Genomic DNA, 20,330 nt, shown 5'->3' with positions numbered 1-20,330 from the left:
CTGAGAGACAGGCATATCAGAGATGAAATCCATTGAAATATGGGTCCATGGCCTCTTGGGGACAGGCAAAGGCATCAACAACCCACTAGAGCGAGAACACGATTTAGACCGGGAGCACGTCCCACAGGACTGCACAGAACTCCTGACATCACGAGACAAGGAGGGCCACCAAAAAAACTGACTCACCAGATCTCTATTACCAAAAATACCTGGATGACCAGCCAAAGCAGAGCAATGAACTTCAGACATCACTCTCTTCTTCCACTGGTCAGGAACATACAACTTTCCACTGGGACAACGCTCAGGTTTGTCCTCCTGGAACTCTTCCAGAGCACGTCTCAAATCGGGCGAGATGGCAGAAAGAACTACCCCCTTCGCCTAAGATGGTAGCAGGCTTGGTCACCACAGGAGAATCAGCAAGGAAGCTCCTAGAGAGGGCGTCTGCCTTGACATTCTTTGTTCCAGGAAGAAAAGAAACCACAAAATCAAAACGTGTAAAAAACAAGGCCCACCTAGCCTGTCTAGGGTTCAAGCGCTTAGCCGACTCTAGGTAAATCAAATTCTTGTGGTCAGTGAGGACCACGACTTGATGCTTAGCTCCCTCCAACCAATGTCTCCACTCCTCAAATGCCCATTTCATGGCCAACAGTTCCCTATTCCCCACATCATAGTTACGTTCAGATGGAGAGAACTTTCGGGAAAAGAAAGCACAGGGATTCATTTTAGATGTTACAGGATCCTTTTGGGACAAAACAGCTCCTGCACCAATCTCAGAAGCATCCACCTCTACCTGGAATGGAAGTGAGACATCAGGTTGCCGCAAAACCGGGGCGGAGGTGAATCTTCGCTTCAACTCCTGAAAGGAAGAAACAGCCTCCGGAGACCAATTTAACACATCAGCACCCTTTTTAGTCAAATCAGTCAATGGCTTGGCAATACTAGAAAATTTTGCTATAAATTTCCGATAAAAATTAGCAAAACCCAAAAACTTCTGGAGGGCCTTCAAAGAAGTGGGCTGAACCCAATCGTGAATGGCCTGTACCTTGGCCGGGTCCATTTCAATAGTTGACGTGGACAAAATAAATCCCAAAAAAGAAATCCTCTGTACTCCAAAAAGGCATTTAGATCCCTTGACATACAGGGAATTCTCCCTCAAGATCTGGAACACAGTCCGAATATGTTCCACATGAGAATCCCAATCCTTGGAGAAGATCAAAATATCATCCAGATAGATAATCAAAAATTTATTGACAAAATCTCGGAAAATATTGTTCATGAAGCACTGGAAGACAGAAGGGGCATTAGTGAGCCCAAAAGGCATCACCAGGTACTCAAAATGTCCCTCCGGAGTATTAAACGCCATCTTCCATTCATCCCCCTGCTTAATGCGAATAAGATTATACGCCCCCCTGAGGTCAAGCTTGGTAAACCAGCAAGCACCTTTAACTATGGAGAATAGATCAGAAATCAGGGGTAACGGATACTGATATTTAACAGTAATTTTGTTGAGGGCACGATAATCAATACAAGGTCTTAATGATCCATCCTTTTTGGCTACAAAAAAAAAAACGGCACCCAAGGGTGACGGGGATGGTCTAATATGACCCTTCTCCAACGCCTCCTTAATATAGGATCGCATAGCCTCGTGCTCGGGTACAGATAAATTGAAGAGCCGACCCTTGGGAAATTTACACCCCAGGCTCAGTTCAATTGCACAGTCATAACCCCTATGAGGAGGCAGAGACGCAGACTCATTCTCACTAAATACATCATAAAAGTCCGCCAAATAATCAGGAACATCATGCGACTGAGGAGAGGTGGAAAACACCGGCGCCTCACTAAAGGCACACCGACAACCCCAAATCACCACAGACACAGATTTCCAATCCAAAACTGGATTATGAATCTGTAACCAGGGAAACCCCAGAACAACAGTATCATGCAGATTATGCAACACCAGAAATCTGCAATTTTCTTGATGGTCTGGGGCGACCCGCATTACCACCTGGGTCCAAAACTGGGGTTTATTTTTAGCCAAAGGAGTAGCATCAATTCCCCTCAAAGGGATAGGTGTCTGCAGAGGTGTCATCGGAAATCCACAACGTTTAGCAAAATCCAAGTCCATTAGGTTTAGGGCTGCTCTCGAATCCACAAACGCCTTGGCGGAAAATGTGGACAGGGAGCAGATCAGAGTAATAGCCAGAAGAAACTTAGGTTGAACACCCCCAACAGAAAACGTGTGTGCAAAGCGTTTCTCTCGTTTGGGACAGACAGAAATAATATGCGAGGCATCTCCACAGAAAAAACACAACTTATTACGCCTTCTGAACTCCTGACGCTGCTCTCTGGAAAAAACTCTATCACACTGCATAGGTTCAGACATTTGTTCAACAGGTGGCAACACCTCTCGTGCAGCTTTGCGTTCGCGCAAACGCCGATCAACCTGAATGGCTAATGACATAGAATCGTCAAGACCAGAGGGAACAGGAAATTCCACCATAGTATCTTTTACGGCTTCTGACAACCCCTTCTGAAAGAGAGCAGCCAAGGCATTATCATTCCAGGTAGTAAGTACTGCCCACTTTCGGAATTTTTGACAGTACAATTCTGCAGAATCACGACCCTGGCTCAATGCCAGCAGGGTCTTTTCAGCCTGATCAATGGCATTAGGTTCGTCATACAACAACCCCAAAGCTTGAAAGAATGCGTTCACATTAGTCAGAATAGGATCATCTGGTTTCAAAGAAAACGCCCAATTCTGGGGATCGCCACGCAGCAAAGAGATGACAATTTTAACCTGCTGCACGGAGCTCCCTGACGAGTTAGGCTTCAAGGCAAAAAATAATTTACAATTATTCTTGAAATTCAAAAATTTAGACCGATCCCCAAAAAACACATCAGGTGTAGGAATCTTTGGTTCAGCAGCATGTGAATGAGCAAGGTAGGTGGAAATTCCCCGCACTTCCGCAGCGAGCTGCTCCACACGATCAGACAATTGCTTTATCTCCATTGAGAGAAAAAAAAATTCCCCCTACGGCCTCAGAGATATAGAGGAAAAAATATACACACTTTTTTTTTTTTTTTTTTAACAATTCTTTCCTGCTATTGAGTACCCTAGAATCTGCGGTATGGCGGGTGATTCTGTTATGAATGAGTCACCGTAGGAGGCAAAAGCAGAAATACAAGCTAAGTCCAGAAAACCAGAGAAGTTGGCAACTATCAGATTGCAGACCCCTGAACCTATCAACACAACTAGCAGTAGCCGTGGGGGTTCCTACGATGCCCTAGACCCCTCGATCACAGCCAGAGAAATACATAGGCCTAAAGAAAGAAAGGGGAAATCTAAACTGCCCCAGAGCAGACCCCAAAGCAATAACCAGTCCCCAACATATAATGACGGTGAAGCAAGATGAAAATACTAACACAGACAGAAAGATAGACTGAGCAAAGACGGGGCCCCAAAACTACCTAGATAGGAAAGGACAGGAAGGCTGCTTTCTGCAATCTGCCAAAACCCTATCAGAGACATAAGCCAACCAGCTGATATGAAAAAGGCCCTGAAGCAGCTAGGCTTCAAAAACTGAATCAGCACTCAGGTATTTTCAGAAGACAGAGCTAAATGAATTCAGCACACCCCAGCAGGGAATGGCAGAAATCCAGAAAAACAAAGCAAAAACAAAGTCAAAGCACAAAAGCAAAAGGCCGAGCAGCAAACTTAGCTTTGGAGGAGCAGGAATTCAGACTGGTCTCCAAGGATCCCACAGAGAAATCACCCGCAGGGAAGAAGGGCGTCGGCAGCATTATATCCAGTCCGTAACTCCACTCAGCCAGTCACAATCATCAGCCTCAGGTGTTTGACAATCAGGCTCACTACCTTTCTTTACCAGAAGAGGGAGTTCCTCGGGCCTCAGTAATGAAGGGGAAAATGAACTCACAACATGTTCCAGTCTCTCAAGTTAACAACCAATTTGGCACATTCAGTGACATAAGAATGGAAATTCAGCACAGCCCCAGCCAGGGCTGGCAAACACACAAAAACTGAATAGACCAAACCAAATCAAGTGTGAGCAATAGCAGAGAACACTTAGCTTGAGAAGGCAAGAACTGACCTGGAAACTAGAACCTCAGGAGGAAGGAAAAAATCACCAGCATGAGAAAAGGGAGTCGGCTGTTTTAAATCCAGTCTGAGACTCCAGATGTCCAATCCTCATCCTTATTATCAGGTGGCAGGTCTCTGTTAATTACATCAGCTTCATTACCTCCTGCCACCAGCAGAGGGAGCCCGGAAAGAGAACTCACGACTCCTCTATCAACACAATCAGCTCCTTCACCAGAAACCAGAGGCAGACCAGAAAATGAGTTCACAACAGACCAGGATATTCTGCCTCCTGGAGGGCGGAAAGGACAGGTATGGTACAACGTTAGGAGCAATAGCACAGGGACCAGGATATTCTGCCTCCTGGAGGGCGGACAGACAGGTACAAGACAAGACTAGGAACAAGGACACAGAGACCAGGATATACTGCCTCTTGGATGGCAGAACAGACAGGTACAGATACAGGTCTGGGAATAAAGCCTCCAGAGAAGGCGAAATACAGGACAGGACCTGGAAGTTCAGTAGCAAGACACTGAGTAAAGGCATTGCTCAGGCAGTTTCCACTGGGTGGAGTTGTCTTAAATATCTGAGGCATCTTGGTAATAGGCTTGGAACACCATAGGCAGTTGCACACTGATTCTATAAGAACCAGAGAGTGCCAGCGCCGCCCCCCTATGCACGCAGCCAGGAAACATGCACAGAGCAGACAGGAGACAAGAGGCATCCAGCACAGAGCCAGCAGCAGACAACTCACAGCATGGCCCGGAGTAGAGAGTAAGTTGGTATGTACGGCAGGTGGGGGATGGGAGGACATGCAGTGATGCCGGCAGGGTTGTTACAAGCACAAAGTTTAGAAAGGAGATGTCTGCTCTATTCACATTCTGCAATTTTTTTATTTTAAAATATAGCTTCCAGTTCATTTATTTTTGACATATCTACATCTGCGCTTCAATTTTCATAACTCTCCTAGAAATGCTTAGATCAACTGACTAGCTCTGTTCTCCTTAGACAGTCTGCTCAATGTTGAGCAGTGCCTTGAAGCTGGTGAATGACAAGCCAAAATGTGAGCTGTAGATGTTAGAGAGATAAGCACGAGCTTCTCTCTAAAGAGAGACTGCACAGGTCAGCTATGAAAGCTAAGCAGTCTTTGTGTTGGAGCAGCAGAGTAATGTGTGGAAGCTCCAACCTGTTTAGGGTGAACTGTGCATGGAATTGAACAGTTCTGTTTGGCTTTGGAAGCTGCCGGAGCTCAGCCTAAAGGTGATACAGAGACTGGTAGGACCGTACCTCGCCTGTGTTTAAAATTTGTTCCAGTAAAAAAGAACTGTAATCCTTTCGAGTGAGCCAGCACTGACATATACAGTGCCTTGCGAAAGTATTCAACCCCCTGGAACTTTTCAACCTTTTCCCACAAATTATGCTTCAAACATAAAGATACCAAATGTACATTTTTGGTGAAGAATCAACAATAAGTGGGACACAATTGTGAAGTTGAACAAAATTTATTGGTTATTTTAAATTTTTGTGGAAATTCAAAAACTGAAAAGTGGGGCGTGCAATATTATTCGGCCCCTTTAACCTAATACTTTGTTGTGCCACCTTTAGCTGCGATTACAGCTGCAAGTTGCTTGGGGTATGTCTCTATCAGTTTAATACAGCGAGAGACTGAAATTCTTGCCCATTCTTCCTTGGCAAACAGCTCGAGCTCAGTGAGGTTTGATGGAGATCGTTTGTGAACAGCAGTTTTCAGCTCTTTCCACAGGTTCTCGATTGGAATCAGGTCTGGACTTTGACTTGGCCATTCTAACACCTGGATACGTTTATTTTTGAACCATTCTATTGTAGATTTTGCTTAATGTTTGTGATCATTGTTTTGTTGGAATACTTTCGCAAGGCACTGCATGTGCCTGGTAAATGAATCTACAGATTCCATACCAAAAGTCAGTGGCAAAGTGCAATGTACGCCATTAAAAGCCATGTTATGCTGTATCAGGGGCGTATCCAGGGGGGGGCAGCCGGGGCATTTGCCCCGGGCGCAGCCCACAGAGGGGCGCCATCGGGCCGTCTGATGCGGCGGTCCAGAAGGAGGTCCCCCGTTGGCGGCATTCTGCCGCCCCCCACACTTGGATTCTCCCGTTCTCTAAGCCGGCTGTCAAACTGACAGCCAGCTCAGAGAAAGTGCTGAGCGTCGGTTCTCAAGGATTGTACTAGCGTCTTCAGACGCTAGTACACTCACTTGCTGATCCCTAAGCCCTGACACCACCGGCACTTCCGCATCAGTGAAGCGCCAGCAGCGTGATCAGGTCACATGATCACGCTGCTGACGTCACTCGCCGGCTCTTCAGAGGCGAAGACAACAGGGCAGGCAAGCAGTGAGGCAGCGTTGTGGTTGGTAGTAAGTGCTCCAGCTCCATACAGGGCAATGGAGCTGAAGACACCAAAGAAGATTTAAGAAATGTAAGGACATGGCCTAGGGGCTAGGAAGGGATGGTTAGGGTCAGGGATACTATATGGAGTCAGCGCAAGGGAATGTGTGAGATTGGGGGATGGGTGCAGTCTCATTGACAGGGAGGGAGCAGGGGGAGTAAATTGAGGACAGTGTGTGAGGAGCAAGGCCAGACAGATGTGTGTGGTGGAGAAATAGGATCATATGGGGGGTGAGGGGGGAGAAATATGAGGAACATGTGGGGGAGCAAGGAGGGAGAACTATGAGGAACATATGGAGGCGAGGGGGGAGAAATATGAGGAATATATCGGGGGCGAGGGGGGAGAAATATGAGGAATACAGTATATTGGGGGGCGAGGGGGGAGAAATATGAGGAACATATGGGGGCGAGGGGGGAGAAATATGAGGAATATATCGGGGGGCGAGGGGGGAGAAAAATGAGGAATATATCGGGGGGCGAGGGGGGAGAAATATGAGGAACATATAGGGGCAGAAATCTGAGGACATTATGGGGGCCAGAGGTATTTCTGGGGGGGGAAACTGGCAGAGAGGCACATTCGGGCCACCAGTGTCTCCCCTGGCAGCTGCATTCTGCAGCCCCGCAGCCTGGGAGTCGGCCGCTCTTTGTGTCGGTTGTCAAGCTGACAACCGGTGCAGAGAAGCTGCAGTGCGCCGGCTCCCAGGGATCAATTGTACTGGCATCTGTACAGACGCCAGTACAATTGAAGCTCTGACAGCCAGGTCAGAGCGACGCCAGCAACGTGATCATGTCATGTGATCACGCTGCTGACGTCACTCACTGGCACACAGAGCGAACACTGGTGGTAAGGGCTCATACTCACTTGCGAGAGACTCGCACGATTCTTGTGCGAATCTCTCGCATGAAACCTGGGACTGCCGCCCGCACTCAGACCAGAGTGAGCGGCTACATGTATTTCTATGTAGTCGCACGCTCCGGTCCCAGTGGCAGTGCCGGGTTTTCATGCGAGAGACTCGCACGAGAATCGTACGAGTCTCTCGCAAGTGAGAGTGAGCCCTAAGTGTGCTCCACTGAGGAGCTGAAGAAACCACTGAAGATGGGGGGTGGGATTTGGAGTGGGGGGTACATAATGTGTGGGGAGATTTGGAGTGAGGGAATATATAATGTGTTTGAAGGATTTGGAGTGGGGATGGGAGGTTACTTAATGTGTGGGAAGATTTGGAGTGGGGATTGGGAGGATTTAATGTGTGGTGGTATTTGCAGTGGGGATGAGGGGTACTTAATGTGTGTGGGGAGATTTGAGGACACAAAATGAAGAGTATGTATGAGGGGATGGGTGCAGACAGTATGGGGAGCAAACGGGTAAATGTATGTGGACACAGTATGAGTAGCGATGGGAAAAATGTATGTGAACACAGTATGGGGAGTGAGGGTGATGGGATGTGTGCAGACACAGTATGGAGAGTCGGGGGTATGTGTGAGCAGACAGTATAGAGAGTGAGGGGGTAAATATATGAGGAGACAGTATGGTGAACAGGTGGATGTTAGAGGAGACAGTATGAGGAGGGAGGGGAATATTTTCAGGCGACATTATATTGCAGATATTTTTATTCAGGAGCATTATAATGACACTTCTATCTTTAAGGACTTCGTGTGGAGAGTTGGTGCAGAAGACCGGAGAAGATGGAAGTCTGCAGAGATGAGATGTGGATGAGAAAAGTTATCATGGGTTCTGGACAAGAAGAAAAGAAGGAGACCGACTCCAGAGACGGCGTCATCTATAAGGTACCTGGATGTAAATATTATTTGTGATACTGACTAATTCTCATGCTTTTATTTATGTTAGGAGCAATAAAGGGGTTGTCCAGGTTTGTGCTGAGTCTGCAGTCATTCTATGTGACTGCAGACTTCTGAATTCTCACAGCGCTCACTGAACGCTGTTAGGATTCTAGCATGCTGGTAATTTACATACATGCGATCACATGCTAACTAGACATGTGTGGCCTCACTCAATGAAAATGAACGGAGCGAGGCCGGCACGTCTAGTCGGAATGTGGCCAGAAGTATATAAATCACATGCTTGTGCTGACATGACCGTGTACTCTTGCCACCAGTACGGGAGAATCCTAAATATGTGCAGTGCATTCATTGTGAGAGATCAGAAGCTGCAATGTCAGGATTCAGCTCTGCAGGTTCCAGTAGTCATCACATGGACACTTCACTCATGTGCGATTTTAATACTTATGGTCCTGTGACAGCGAGCTTCTCATCCTGCTTTTTTCAGTTTTTCACTGAACATTGAGAGCATTAGGGAGAGTATGGCTAAGTGTGGAAATCGCATGTGTGCGGGGGGGGGGGGGGGAGGGGCGCCGAACCAAATTCTTGCCCCGGGTGCCAGAAAGCCTAGATACACCTCTGTGCTGTGTATCTGTACACTGAATGTACAGTTAGTAAGTCATTACACATATCTGAAATATTCTTCCTTTTTATAACCAATGACGTTTTATTTACTGCACCTTCAAGGAAATGTATTTGTTGATCCTTATCTGTTATGAAACGTTTCTTAGCGGTTTCCACAACTTTGGGCAGGTCCATTATGGTGACTGTTGACTCATTGTATCTAGATACAAATTGTTTTGCAAGAGCTCCTGAACATCCTAAAAGAAAAAAATAGTTTTCCATGAAAACCGCTGACAAATATATGTATATATACTGCATATATCACTAAGCAAAAAGTTTTAGGCAGGTGTATAAAATGCTACAAAGGAAGAATGATTTCAAAATAGAATTGTTAGTTTTATTTTTATTAATTACCAAAATGTAAAGTAAAACAACAATAGAGAATTCTAAATGACAAATATTTAGTGTGACGGCCCTTTGTGCAAGCATACCAAGTAAAATGTATGCTGTTATTTAGACAAAGTCGGGGATTTTGCAGCATTATAGTCAGATGTATGAGTAACAATTATTCCAGATGTGATAATGATCATCATCATCTTCATATGTAGTTTGAATACAGTCATTAACTAAAACAGACACAGCTGTGTAGGAGGTGCAAAACTGGCTGAACAAAAGGCAAACTCTGCTACTGAGGTGAGATTGTGGAAGTCTGTTTCATGTCACAGATCATATATTATGGCAAGACTGAGCACAGCAAGTACGGTAGTTATACTACTACCAAGTAGTTATACTGAATCAGTAAAGTCTCTCTCAGGCAAAGATTTCAAAGAAGACTGGATGAGGTGGTCGTGTTCGGCCAAGGAAACTTTGTGCAACAGGTGAAAGACAAATCATGCTTATTTCCCTTCAAAATCAGAAGATGTCCAGCAGAGTCATCAGCTCAGAACTAGCCAAAACCAGTGAGACCCAGATACACCATTCTACTGTTCGGGGAACTCTTGCCAGAAGTGGACTTCATGGAAAAATTGGGCCAAAAAAATATAAAATTTGACAGACAAACAAAACCAAGTGATTCAATTATGCATGAAAATATAGCAGCTAGGGTGCAGAAAAATAGCAGCTGGTGCTCTAGAATGAGAAGTCAAAATGTAAAACATTTGGCTGAAACAGTAGGTAATTAACAAATACGTAAAGTTGCACCCTGCACATGTAAAAATGAAATATATGCTTATATTGTTGAACCTACATTGGTTTATGCCATTTTAAATAAACCAGCTGAAGAAACGTTTGTGCCTACCTCTGTGAGCAGTCGAGTGAGTAGCATTACCACAAGGTACAAACTAAGAGTAGCAATCTCTGTACATAATTAAGTTGCACTTTAATGTTATAGCATGGAAACATGAGTATATGAAATATGAATTGCAATACTGCTCTAGTCAATAGGAAAGAATGGAGACACTTAGTGCATAATTTGGCCAATTCTTGCATATCCAGCAGTCAACGATAAGGCGATCTCCTGTTGCTGGGGACCTATAGTAATGTCAATCCTTTCCTAGGCTGAAGCCTGTATTTATATGGGTAGGAAGGACCCTGCTACAATTAAAACTGCCATGGGCTGATGGATATAGTGCTCTGTCAGAGAGCCTATATATAAATAACACAAATGTCTGACTGTCACTTCCAAACAGAAAACTGGTGTGTACAGGTTGTGACAGTTACTGTTAATACATGCGAGGGGAGATATGCATGTATCACGAACATTGATATCTTCCATGATGTGAAACCCAGATATTTCTCTCCAGCATGTTATGTGCTGAGGGGTTAATCAGTCATGACAGGGTTGTTTTTATTTGAGAGTGTAAGATGGGCGGGATGGCAACCCACCATATCTAACCTCAAGTGTGTGGTTCAGCAGGTTAAATGTCCCGGCCACTGAGTTTTTTCTGTCTGGGTGTCTGGAGGCAAGAAAGCTCCAGAGAAGTGTTTATGTGAGATTGTGCTGAACTGTGTTACAAAATGAGCACACAGATCCCCCGCATGCAGAGGCTTATTGGCAATAATGGGCAGAGCCTTCCATCTGCAAGACTGAAATGTACATGTTTATAAAGTAGTTTAACTTTATGCTGGAATATTGGTGTGATGTGTGAACTGTGTACAGTTGTGCCCAAAAGTTGACATACCCCGGCAGAATTTTTGCTTTCTTGGCCTTTTTTCAGAGAACATGAATGATGGCATCAAAACTTTTTCTCCACTCATGGTTAGTGTTTGGATGAAGCCATTTATTGTCAAACTACTGTGTTTCCTCTTTTTAAATCATAATGACAACTAGGGAAAAACGACTATGCCTTTTTTAGGGTCGAGTTGGGTTTCATGAAACCCGACTTTCTCAAAAGTCGAGTCGAATGAAATCTGCCGACTATAGGGAAAGGTCGGAGGTCCGACTGAAACGCGAAACACAATGCAAGTCAATGGGGAAGCAAAGTCGGCAGGGAGTGGGGACAGTAAACACACCAACAGTGCCCATTTCAATGCCAACATCAATTCTTATTACTTAAGCTTGTCAACCTTGATTTACTTTATAATAGTTCCGCAAGGAAAACTGGGGGTTATTTGGCTAAAGTTGTGGGGGGGTTGGGCTGGCTCCAGGTTTCCGTGTGCCCGGGCAAAAGAGTCTCTGTGGGCCCCTTTAACACATACCACAATTCATGATGCTCCGATACTGCAGAGAAATATTGGTATAGTGCAATGATAAATACTTCACTTTTTACATTACATGACTGATATCCATTTTAAATTCTACAATAGCTAAAAAACCAGACAGTATATTCCTCCATACAGTATTATGGCCACCACATAGTGCACCATACAGAATAACTTGAGCCCCATATATTGCTCCATACAGAATAACTGGCTACATATAATGTTCCATACAGTATATAATGAGCTCCACATAATGCTACAGTATATGACGGTCCCCATATAATGTGCCATACAGTATAGTATGGTCCCCATAGAGTTGAATGAGCCCCACATATTGCTCCATACAGTATAATGAGTCGCATATAAAGCTCCATACAGTATATCATGGGCCCCATATATTGCTCCATACAGAATGAGCTCCATATAATGCTCCATACAGAATAGGCCTCATATGTGCTCCATACCCTATATGATGCCCCATAAATAATGAACCCCATATGATGCTCCAGTATATGATGGGCCCCATGGATGATGCTCCATTGTATAATGGGCCTATATAATGCTCCATATATAATGGACCCCATATGATGCTCTAGTATATGATGGGCCCCCATATGATGCTCCAGTGTATGATGGGCCTATACTCTGTGTGCACAATTCTAAGGCAAAGGAGTATTTTGATCACATCATCCTTTTTATACATGTTGTCCTACTCCAAGCTGTATAGGCTTGAAAGCCAACTGCCAATTATGTAAATCAGGTGATTTGATTCTCTGTAAGGAGGAGGGGTGTGGTCTAATGACATCAACACCCTATATAAGGTGTGCTTAATTATTAGGTAACTTCCTTTCCTTTGGCAAAATGGGTCAGAAGAGAGATTTGACGAACTCTGAATAGTAAAAATTGTGCAATGTCTTGCAGAGGGATGCAGCAGTCTTGAAATTGCCAAACTTTTGAAGCGTGATCGCTGAACAATCTAGCGTTTCATGGGAAATAGCCAACAAGGTCGTAAGAAGCGTGTTGATAAAAAAAAGGCTCAAACTAACTGCTCATGAATTGAGGAAAATCAAGCGTGAAGCTGCCAAGATGCCATTTGAACCCAGTTTTGCCATATTTCAGAGCTGCAACGTTACTGGAGTATCAAAAAGCACAAGGTGTGCCATACTCAGGGAATGGCCAAGGTAAGGAATGCTGGAAAACGACCACCTTTGAACAAGAAACATGATAAAACGTCAAGACTGGGCCAAGAAATATGATAAGACAGATTTTTGTAAGGTTTTATGGACTGATGAAATGAGAGTGACTCTTGATGGGCCAGATGGATTGGCCCGAGGCTGGATCAGTAAAGGCCAGAGAGCTTCACTCTGACTCAGATGCCAGCAAGGTGGGGGTGAGGTACTGGTATGGGCTGGTATCATCAAAGATGAACTTGTGGGACATTTTCAGGTTGAGGATGGAGTGAAGCTCAACTCCCAGACCTACTGCCAGTTCCTGGAAGACACCTTCTTCAAGCAGTGTTACAGGAAGAAGTCAGTATCGTTCAAGAAAAACATGATTTTCATGCAGGACAATGCTCCATCACCTGCATCCAAATACTCCACAGCGTGGCTGCCCAGTAAAGGTCTAACAGAAGAAAAAATAATGACATGGCCCCCTTGTTCACCTGATCTGAACCCCATGGAGAACGTGTGGTCCCTCATAAAATGTGAGATCTTCAGGGAGTAAAAACATTACACCTCTCGGAACAGTGTCAGGGAGGCTGTGGTGGCTGCTGCACGCAATGTTGATCGTAAACAGATCAAGCAACTGACAGAATCCATGGATGTTAGGCTTTTGAGTGTCATCGTAAAAAAAGGTGGCTATGTTGGTCCCTTTTTTTTTGGTTTTGAATGTCAGAAATGTTTATTTCTAAATTTTGTGTACCTGGTAAAAACAAACAAGTGAGATGGGTATATATTTGTTTTTTATTAAGTTGCCTAATAATTATGAACAGTAATAGTTACCTGCACAATCAGATATCCTCCTAAGATAGCCAAATATAAAAAAAACCACTCCAACTCCCAAAAATATGAAGCTTTGAAATTTATGAGTCTTTTCGTTGATTGACAACATAGTTGTTGTTCAATAATAAAAAGAATCCTCTCAAATACAACTTGCCTAGTAATAATTATGCAAACAGTGTATAATGCTCCATATATAATGGGCCCCATTTATAATGCTCAAGTGTATAATGGGCCCTGTATTTGATGCTCCAGTGTATGATGGGCACCATGGATGATGCTCCAGTGTATGATGGGCCCCATTTATAATGCTCCATATGTAATGGGCCCCATACGATGCTCCAGTGTATAATAAGCCCTATCTATGATGCTCAAGTGTATCATGGGCACCATATATAATTCTCCAGTGTATAATGCTCCCCATATATTGCTACAAACATTAAAAAATGAAATACCTCTCCTCGCTGGGCACTGCTCTACTCTAGACCCCTCAGCGTCGCCATCTTCCAGCTCTCTGCATTTGGACTGTTAAGGTAGAGGGCGTACAGACGTGACATCATCGTGCTCTCTGACCTGAATGTCACTGTCAGGAAATGCGGAAGAGGTCACAGTGGTGGAGCAGGGAGAGGTAAGTATTGCAAGTGCTGGTGCCCTGAGCAAGCAGGGGGGGCCCAATCGTGGGTGATGGCACTGGCACAGGGCCCCTCATAGTACGACGGTGTCTGTAATGGCGAGTGAGCCCCCCACCATCAGAAACACCGGCCTACTGTGAGGGGCCCTGTGCCAGTGCCATCGCACACGAGTGGGCCCCCCACCTGCTCAGGGCCCTGGCACTTGCCCAGGTGTGCCAGGTGCTGACGCCGGACCTGAGGGGGGACAGCCCAGTTAGGGAGGTGGAAAAACTGGCATATGTTGAGGTGTAGGCTGGATGTTCAGCAGTTGCAAATGGAGGAATTGGAGAAGTCAGAGGAAGAGGAGGACAAAGCGAGCCATTTTGCTGGCAACCTATGTGTCATCAGGGGAAGGTGGGACAAAATCCTTTGAATCCCATGCATGGTTCATTTTAATGAAAGTGAGATCATCAACAGTTTGGGTCAACAGCCGGGTCCTTCTTTCTGTCAGGATTGCTCCAGCAGCACTGAAGACTCTTTCTGATAGCACACTACCAGCAGGGCAAGCTTGCTCCTGTAAGGCATATTGTGCCAATTCAGGCCAGGTATCCAGTTTACAGGCCCAGTAGTCAAAGGGGAATGAACTGTGAGGGAGAACATCGATAGGGGAGGAGAGGTAATTTTGAACCATAGTTGACAACTGCTGTCTCCTGTCTGTTGCAATTGATTCAGTATTATCAGTCGTGTGAGCGGTCCTCGAGAAATCAGTCCACATCCTGGTCATGAAATCCCTGTCTCTAATGCCAGTTCAGCTGTGTGCACCACGAACACCTCTTCCATTTGGCCCAGTACGACTCGTGGTAGAACCTGCACCGCTGCTGTGTGCTGGGAATGCCTCTAACAAACGCTTTACCAGAGTTGCTTGTTTGTTCGCCAATATTAGCTCTAGGTTCTCCTGTGGCATGATGTTCTATAATTTGCCTTTATATCGTGGATCGAGGATGCTGGCTAACCAGTAGTCGTCATCCTTCATAATTCCGACAATGCGGGGGTCCCTTTTTAGGATCCGCAAGAGATAATCACACATGTGGGCCAATGTTCCAGGTGTCAATAATGCACTGACAGTGGTGGGTGGAGGAGGACTTTCTGGCAAATCTACATCCCTCCAGTCATGCACAAACCCTGTACCTGACCTTGGCAAGCCAACATTTTCTCTTGCCCCCCGAGAAGCATCCTCCTCCCCAAAATAATAATCCCCCTCATCCTCCTCCACCTCGTCCAGGACAGTTCCCTGACCAGACAATGGCTGTCATCAAGGCTTCCCTCCTCCTCTGCCTCTTCCTCCTCCGCTGCAAATGCCTGATCCTTAATGTGTGTCAAAGTTTGCATGATCAGATGCATAAGTGGTATGCTCATGCTTATGATGGCATCATCTGCGCTTACCAGCCATGTGCATTCCTCAAAACACTGAAGGACTTTACAGAGGTCTTTCAGCTTTGACCACTGCACACCTGACAACTCCATGTCTGCCCTCAAACTGCCTGCCCATGTATCCTCCCACAAATGCATTATAGCCTGCCTCTGTTCACACAGCCTCTCAACCATGTGCATGGTGGAGTTGCACCTTGTTGCAACATCTATGATTAGGCGGTGCTTGGGGAGGTTGAGCGATCGCTGCAGCCTCTGCATATGACTGGAGTCTACGGGCGAGCGACGGATGTGCGAACACAGTTTTCGCACCTTATGGAGTAGGGCTGTTAAATCCGGATAATCATTTAGGTAGCACTGCACCACCAGGTTCAAGGTGTGAGCCAAGCAAGGTATGTGTCTGAGTTTTGCCAGGGCTATGGCCACCACAAAATTAAGGCCGTTATCACTGACTACCTTGCCTGGCTCAAGATGTAGACTGCCCAGCCATGACTCTGTTTCTCGCTACAAGTAGTCGGACAGTACCTCCGCGGTGTTTCTGTTGTCACCCAAACACATCATCTTTAAAACAGCCTGCTGACGCTTACCACTAGCTGTTCGATAGTGGGACACCTCGTGTGCAGCACTGGCAGCTGCGGATGGAGTTCTCGTGCGACTGCGCTCTGTCGACAAGCTTTCACTTCTGGAGGCGGAGGAGGGTCGAATGCCTACAGCCAACTGTTTCCTATACCGTGGGCTAGGCAGCACTGTTCCACTGCCACTGTCCCCTGTGGAGCCTGCATCCACCACACTAACCCAGTGTACAGTGATTGACACTAGAGATGAGCGACTTTGCATTTTTTAAGGTCGAGTCGGGTTTCATGAAACCCGACTTTCACAAAAGTCGGGTCGAACAAAATCGGCTGACTATAGGGAAAAGTCGGGGGCCAACTGAAACACGAAACCCAATGCAAGTCAAAGGGGAAGCAAGGTCGGCAGGGAGTGCAGGACAGTAAACACACCTACAGTGCCCATTTCAATGCCAAAAACATCAATTCTTATTACTGAAGCTTGTCAACCTTAATTTACTTCATAATAATAGTTACGCATTGAAAAATGGAGGTTATTTGGCTAAAGATGTGGGGGGGTAGGGCCGGCTCCAGGTTTTCGTGTGCCCTGGGCCAAAGAGTGTCAGTGCGCCCCTTTAACACATGCCACAACTCATGATGCTCCGATACGGCACAGAAATATAGGTATAGTACAATGCCAAATACTTCACTGCTTACATGACATGACATGACTGATCTATTTTAAATTCTACAATAGCTCAAAAAAAGGACAGTATATTACTCCAGACAGTATTATGGCCACCACATTGTGCGCCATACAGAATAATGAGCCCCATATATTTCTCCATACAGAATAATTGGTCACATATAATGTTCCATACAGTATATGATGAGCTCCACATAAAGTAATGCTCCAGTATATGATGGGCCTCATGGATGATACTCCAGTGTATGATGGGCCCTAAAAATGCTCCATATATAGTGGTCTCCATTTCTAATGCTCCAGTGTATAATGGGCCCTGTAAATGCTGCTCCAGTGTCTGAAATCCCCCCTTTGGAATGCTCCAGTATATGATGTGTCACGGTCACGCGTGTCTGGACGCAGCGACTACAGCAAGGCGAACCCATGTGACGCACGTGACCCTGGATACACCGCCTCCAGTGGGGCGAATTTAAATAATAAACACGTGCAGCTGGATACACCGCCTCCAACTGGCGAATTTAGGCATTACACGTATATACAAGTCTGGAAACCCCGCCTCCAGTAAGGCAAATTTAAATAATAAGGGAAACCTGGGAAACATTAACAATGGTGGGCCCTGCGATAGGGAATAGGGAAGTGGAGACCTCCTGAGCTCCCCTGAGCCAGTGTCCCTGCACTCCTAACGTTCCCTATGCCGGTTCCGCACCGGGCGTGCAACAGGAACCTAAAAACCCTAGCTCGCCCTGACCTAAACCCTCACTAGGGAATTGGTCGGTACTGAAACTAATCCCACCACTGCACTAAAACACACATGAGGAAAGATGACAACACAGGGGAAACACCACTTAGCTTTGCTCTGTTGCGTACGCTCCTAGAAACAGAGCCCACCACCTGTGTGCATCTTCTCCACCCGTATCCATCACCATAACTGGATCCTTCACCATAGTGCAGCCTTGGAGCAGAGTCCACCACCAATTGCAGAAGTCTAGTAGCAGAGTCCCAAAGATGAGTTCAGCTCCTGACGAAAAAGTCAAGCATGCTTGAGTCCAGCTCTCAGCAACCAAGTCCCGCAAGCTGAGTGCAACTCTCTCCATAGTCATCACTCCACCAAGCCATGCAAGCACTTCCTGCCGACACCATAAACTGACTCCACCACGTCATGCCAGCCCTTCTTGCAGAACATCTAGCTGCCACTTGTCCTCTCTGGCTGGGCTGCGCAGGACTCATGTTCAGCTCCTTCCTCACCCAGGCTTACTTGCCAAATGAACACATACTATCACCAACCGTGATTGAACACACCTGGCTCTCTTTTATAGAGCCTAACACCTGATTTGTAATTAAGTGCACATTAAACCAAAGAAACTAAAGTGCACCGATCACCACCACCAGGGCAACTTAGAATGAACGACACCACGTGTAATAATTCTAATGGCCACCGGGAGCAATCAACCCACTTTGGCACCAAGCCAAAGGAAAAAAAGTTCACTTAGCATTTAAACTGTCAGATCCACCTTGGATCATGACATGATGAGCCTCATGGATGATGCTCATGGGTATGATGGGCCCTAATAATGCTCCATATATAATGGGCTTCATTTCTAATTCTCCAGTGTATAATGCGCCCAGTAAATGCTGCTCTAGTGTCTGATATCCCCCATTTGGAATGCTCCAGTATACGATGGGCCTCATGGATGATGCTCCAGTGTATGATGGGCCCTAATAATGCTCCATATATAATGGGCTCCATTTCTAATTCTCCAGTGTATAATGTGCCCTGTAAATGCTGCTCTAGTGTCTGATGTCCCCATTTGGAATTCTCCAGTATATGATGGGCCCCATTTTTAATGAACCGAGGCATGGTATGTGAAAAGAGCTCCATGGAGTTATCTTAAGTGTGTGCTGCCGCATCATTCACTTTTGATGTGGGTGAAGGACACAAGGAAAGGGGTTGCTCCTGACCAGAAGCCTGCACTGACGACTCAGTGCTTGGATTTTTTTAAACTTCAGAAGAGTAGGTGATAGAGCTGGAGGCTGTTTCAGCAATGTAAGCCAACACCAGTTCCTGATGCTCCAGCTTTAAAGCAGTCTACCTACTCCCAGAACAGGGAGCCTTACAGGTCTTCCGGAGCTACACCATGACGCAGGCTCAACACCTCCTGCCCTAGCTGCTATTGTGTTTTTGGCACTATCAGCAGATGCACCACCACCACTAACTGGTGGCCCCACACGCCCATGTCAGCGGCCTCTTCCACCATACTTCCTCATGTTTTCAAAAATGGACCCAAAATACCAGCAGATATATGGTACTGTATCAGAAGTGTACAGCTCTATACAGTCTATGGATAACAGTAAATCTCCGTATATATGTCATGAGTCATACACAGATGCTCACAGGCTCAGTATGGATTACACAATAAAATAAAAATTTGAAAAAGGGTTCAGTATCAACAGATACAAGGTATATATATATTATAGTGTAAACATTCTGAATCTCCGTATATATTTCAGGAGGCAGACACAAACGCTATCAGGCCCAGTATGGATTACACAAGAATATGGAAAGCTGTAAATGGGTAATGTAACACAAGCATACAGCTGTATACAGTGTTGGGGAAATCTTAAATCTCAAAATATATTTCCAGAGTAACAGACAGACGTTCACAGGCTCATTATGGATTACACCTGAATCTAAATAGCAAAAAAGGTTACTGTATCAGAAGCGTACTGCTGTAATCAGTGTTGGCCAAATTTGAAATCTCCGTATATTTTTCCGGAGTCACCCTCACACGCTCACTCAGTCTGGGTTTGACCATAATAAAAAATGTTGTTAAAAGGGTACTTGATAACAAAATAGCAAGTATATATATTATAGGGTACAATTAAAATCTCTGCATACATAGTCCCATAGTCACTCTCAGACGCGTACTCAGTATGGATGTGACCGTAACACTAAGTGTCGACCAAAGGTACTGTATAACAAGATACAAACTGTATCGAATGTAGAGTAAAAATTGGTATCTCCGATTCACCATCTATATAGAAGGCGGAAACAACACGCTCACTCACAATGGATGATACCGTAATAAAAAAATTTTGAACAAAGGCACTGTATCAGTACATACCAGGTGTATCCAGTCTAGGGGTAATTGTAAATTTCCATCTACACTTCCGTAGTCAGACACAGAAACTCACAGGCTCAGTATGAATTACACCAGAATTTAAGAAGTAGAAAAAGTATTTGAGGCATACACCAATATACAGTGTTGTGGTACTTTTAAATCTTCGTATATATTTCAATCTCAGTAAGCCAGTCCAGACTCTCAGCTACTGCAAACTGCATGGATAAAAGTACAGAAGGAAAGTCGAGTGTTTGCAGAAATTTTGGAACTACTCATCGCGGGAAAACCTCACGGTAGAT

At 45.3% G+C, this 20,330-nt stretch overlaps 1 protein-coding gene across 2 annotated transcripts in view; it reads right to left on the bottom strand.

Annotated features, from left to right (window-relative positions):
* The window catches only part of LOC141080604 (acetylserotonin O-methyltransferase-like), a 374,012-nt gene that overhangs the window by 217,377 nt on the left and 136,305 nt on the right, over positions 1-20,330 (bottom strand). For both annotated transcript variants that reach the window (XM_073565941.1, XM_073565942.1), the window contains exon 6: positions 9,039-9,179. In XM_073565941.1, the coding sequence (XP_073422042.1) occupies positions 9,039-9,179 (141 nt within the window). The remainder of the gene's footprint in view (positions 1-9,038; positions 9,180-20,330) is intronic.

This window comes from Dendrobates tinctorius, unplaced genomic scaffold, assembly GCF_039654945.1.
Source record: "Dendrobates tinctorius isolate UK_male_01 unplaced genomic scaffold, ASM3965494v1 ptg000016l, whole genome shotgun sequence".
In the NCBI taxonomy this organism is placed as follows: Eukaryota; Metazoa; Chordata; class Amphibia; order Anura; family Dendrobatidae; genus Dendrobates; species Dendrobates tinctorius.
Note: the sequence above shows the minus strand (reverse complement) of the source record. Positions and strands in the feature narration are given on the sequence as shown.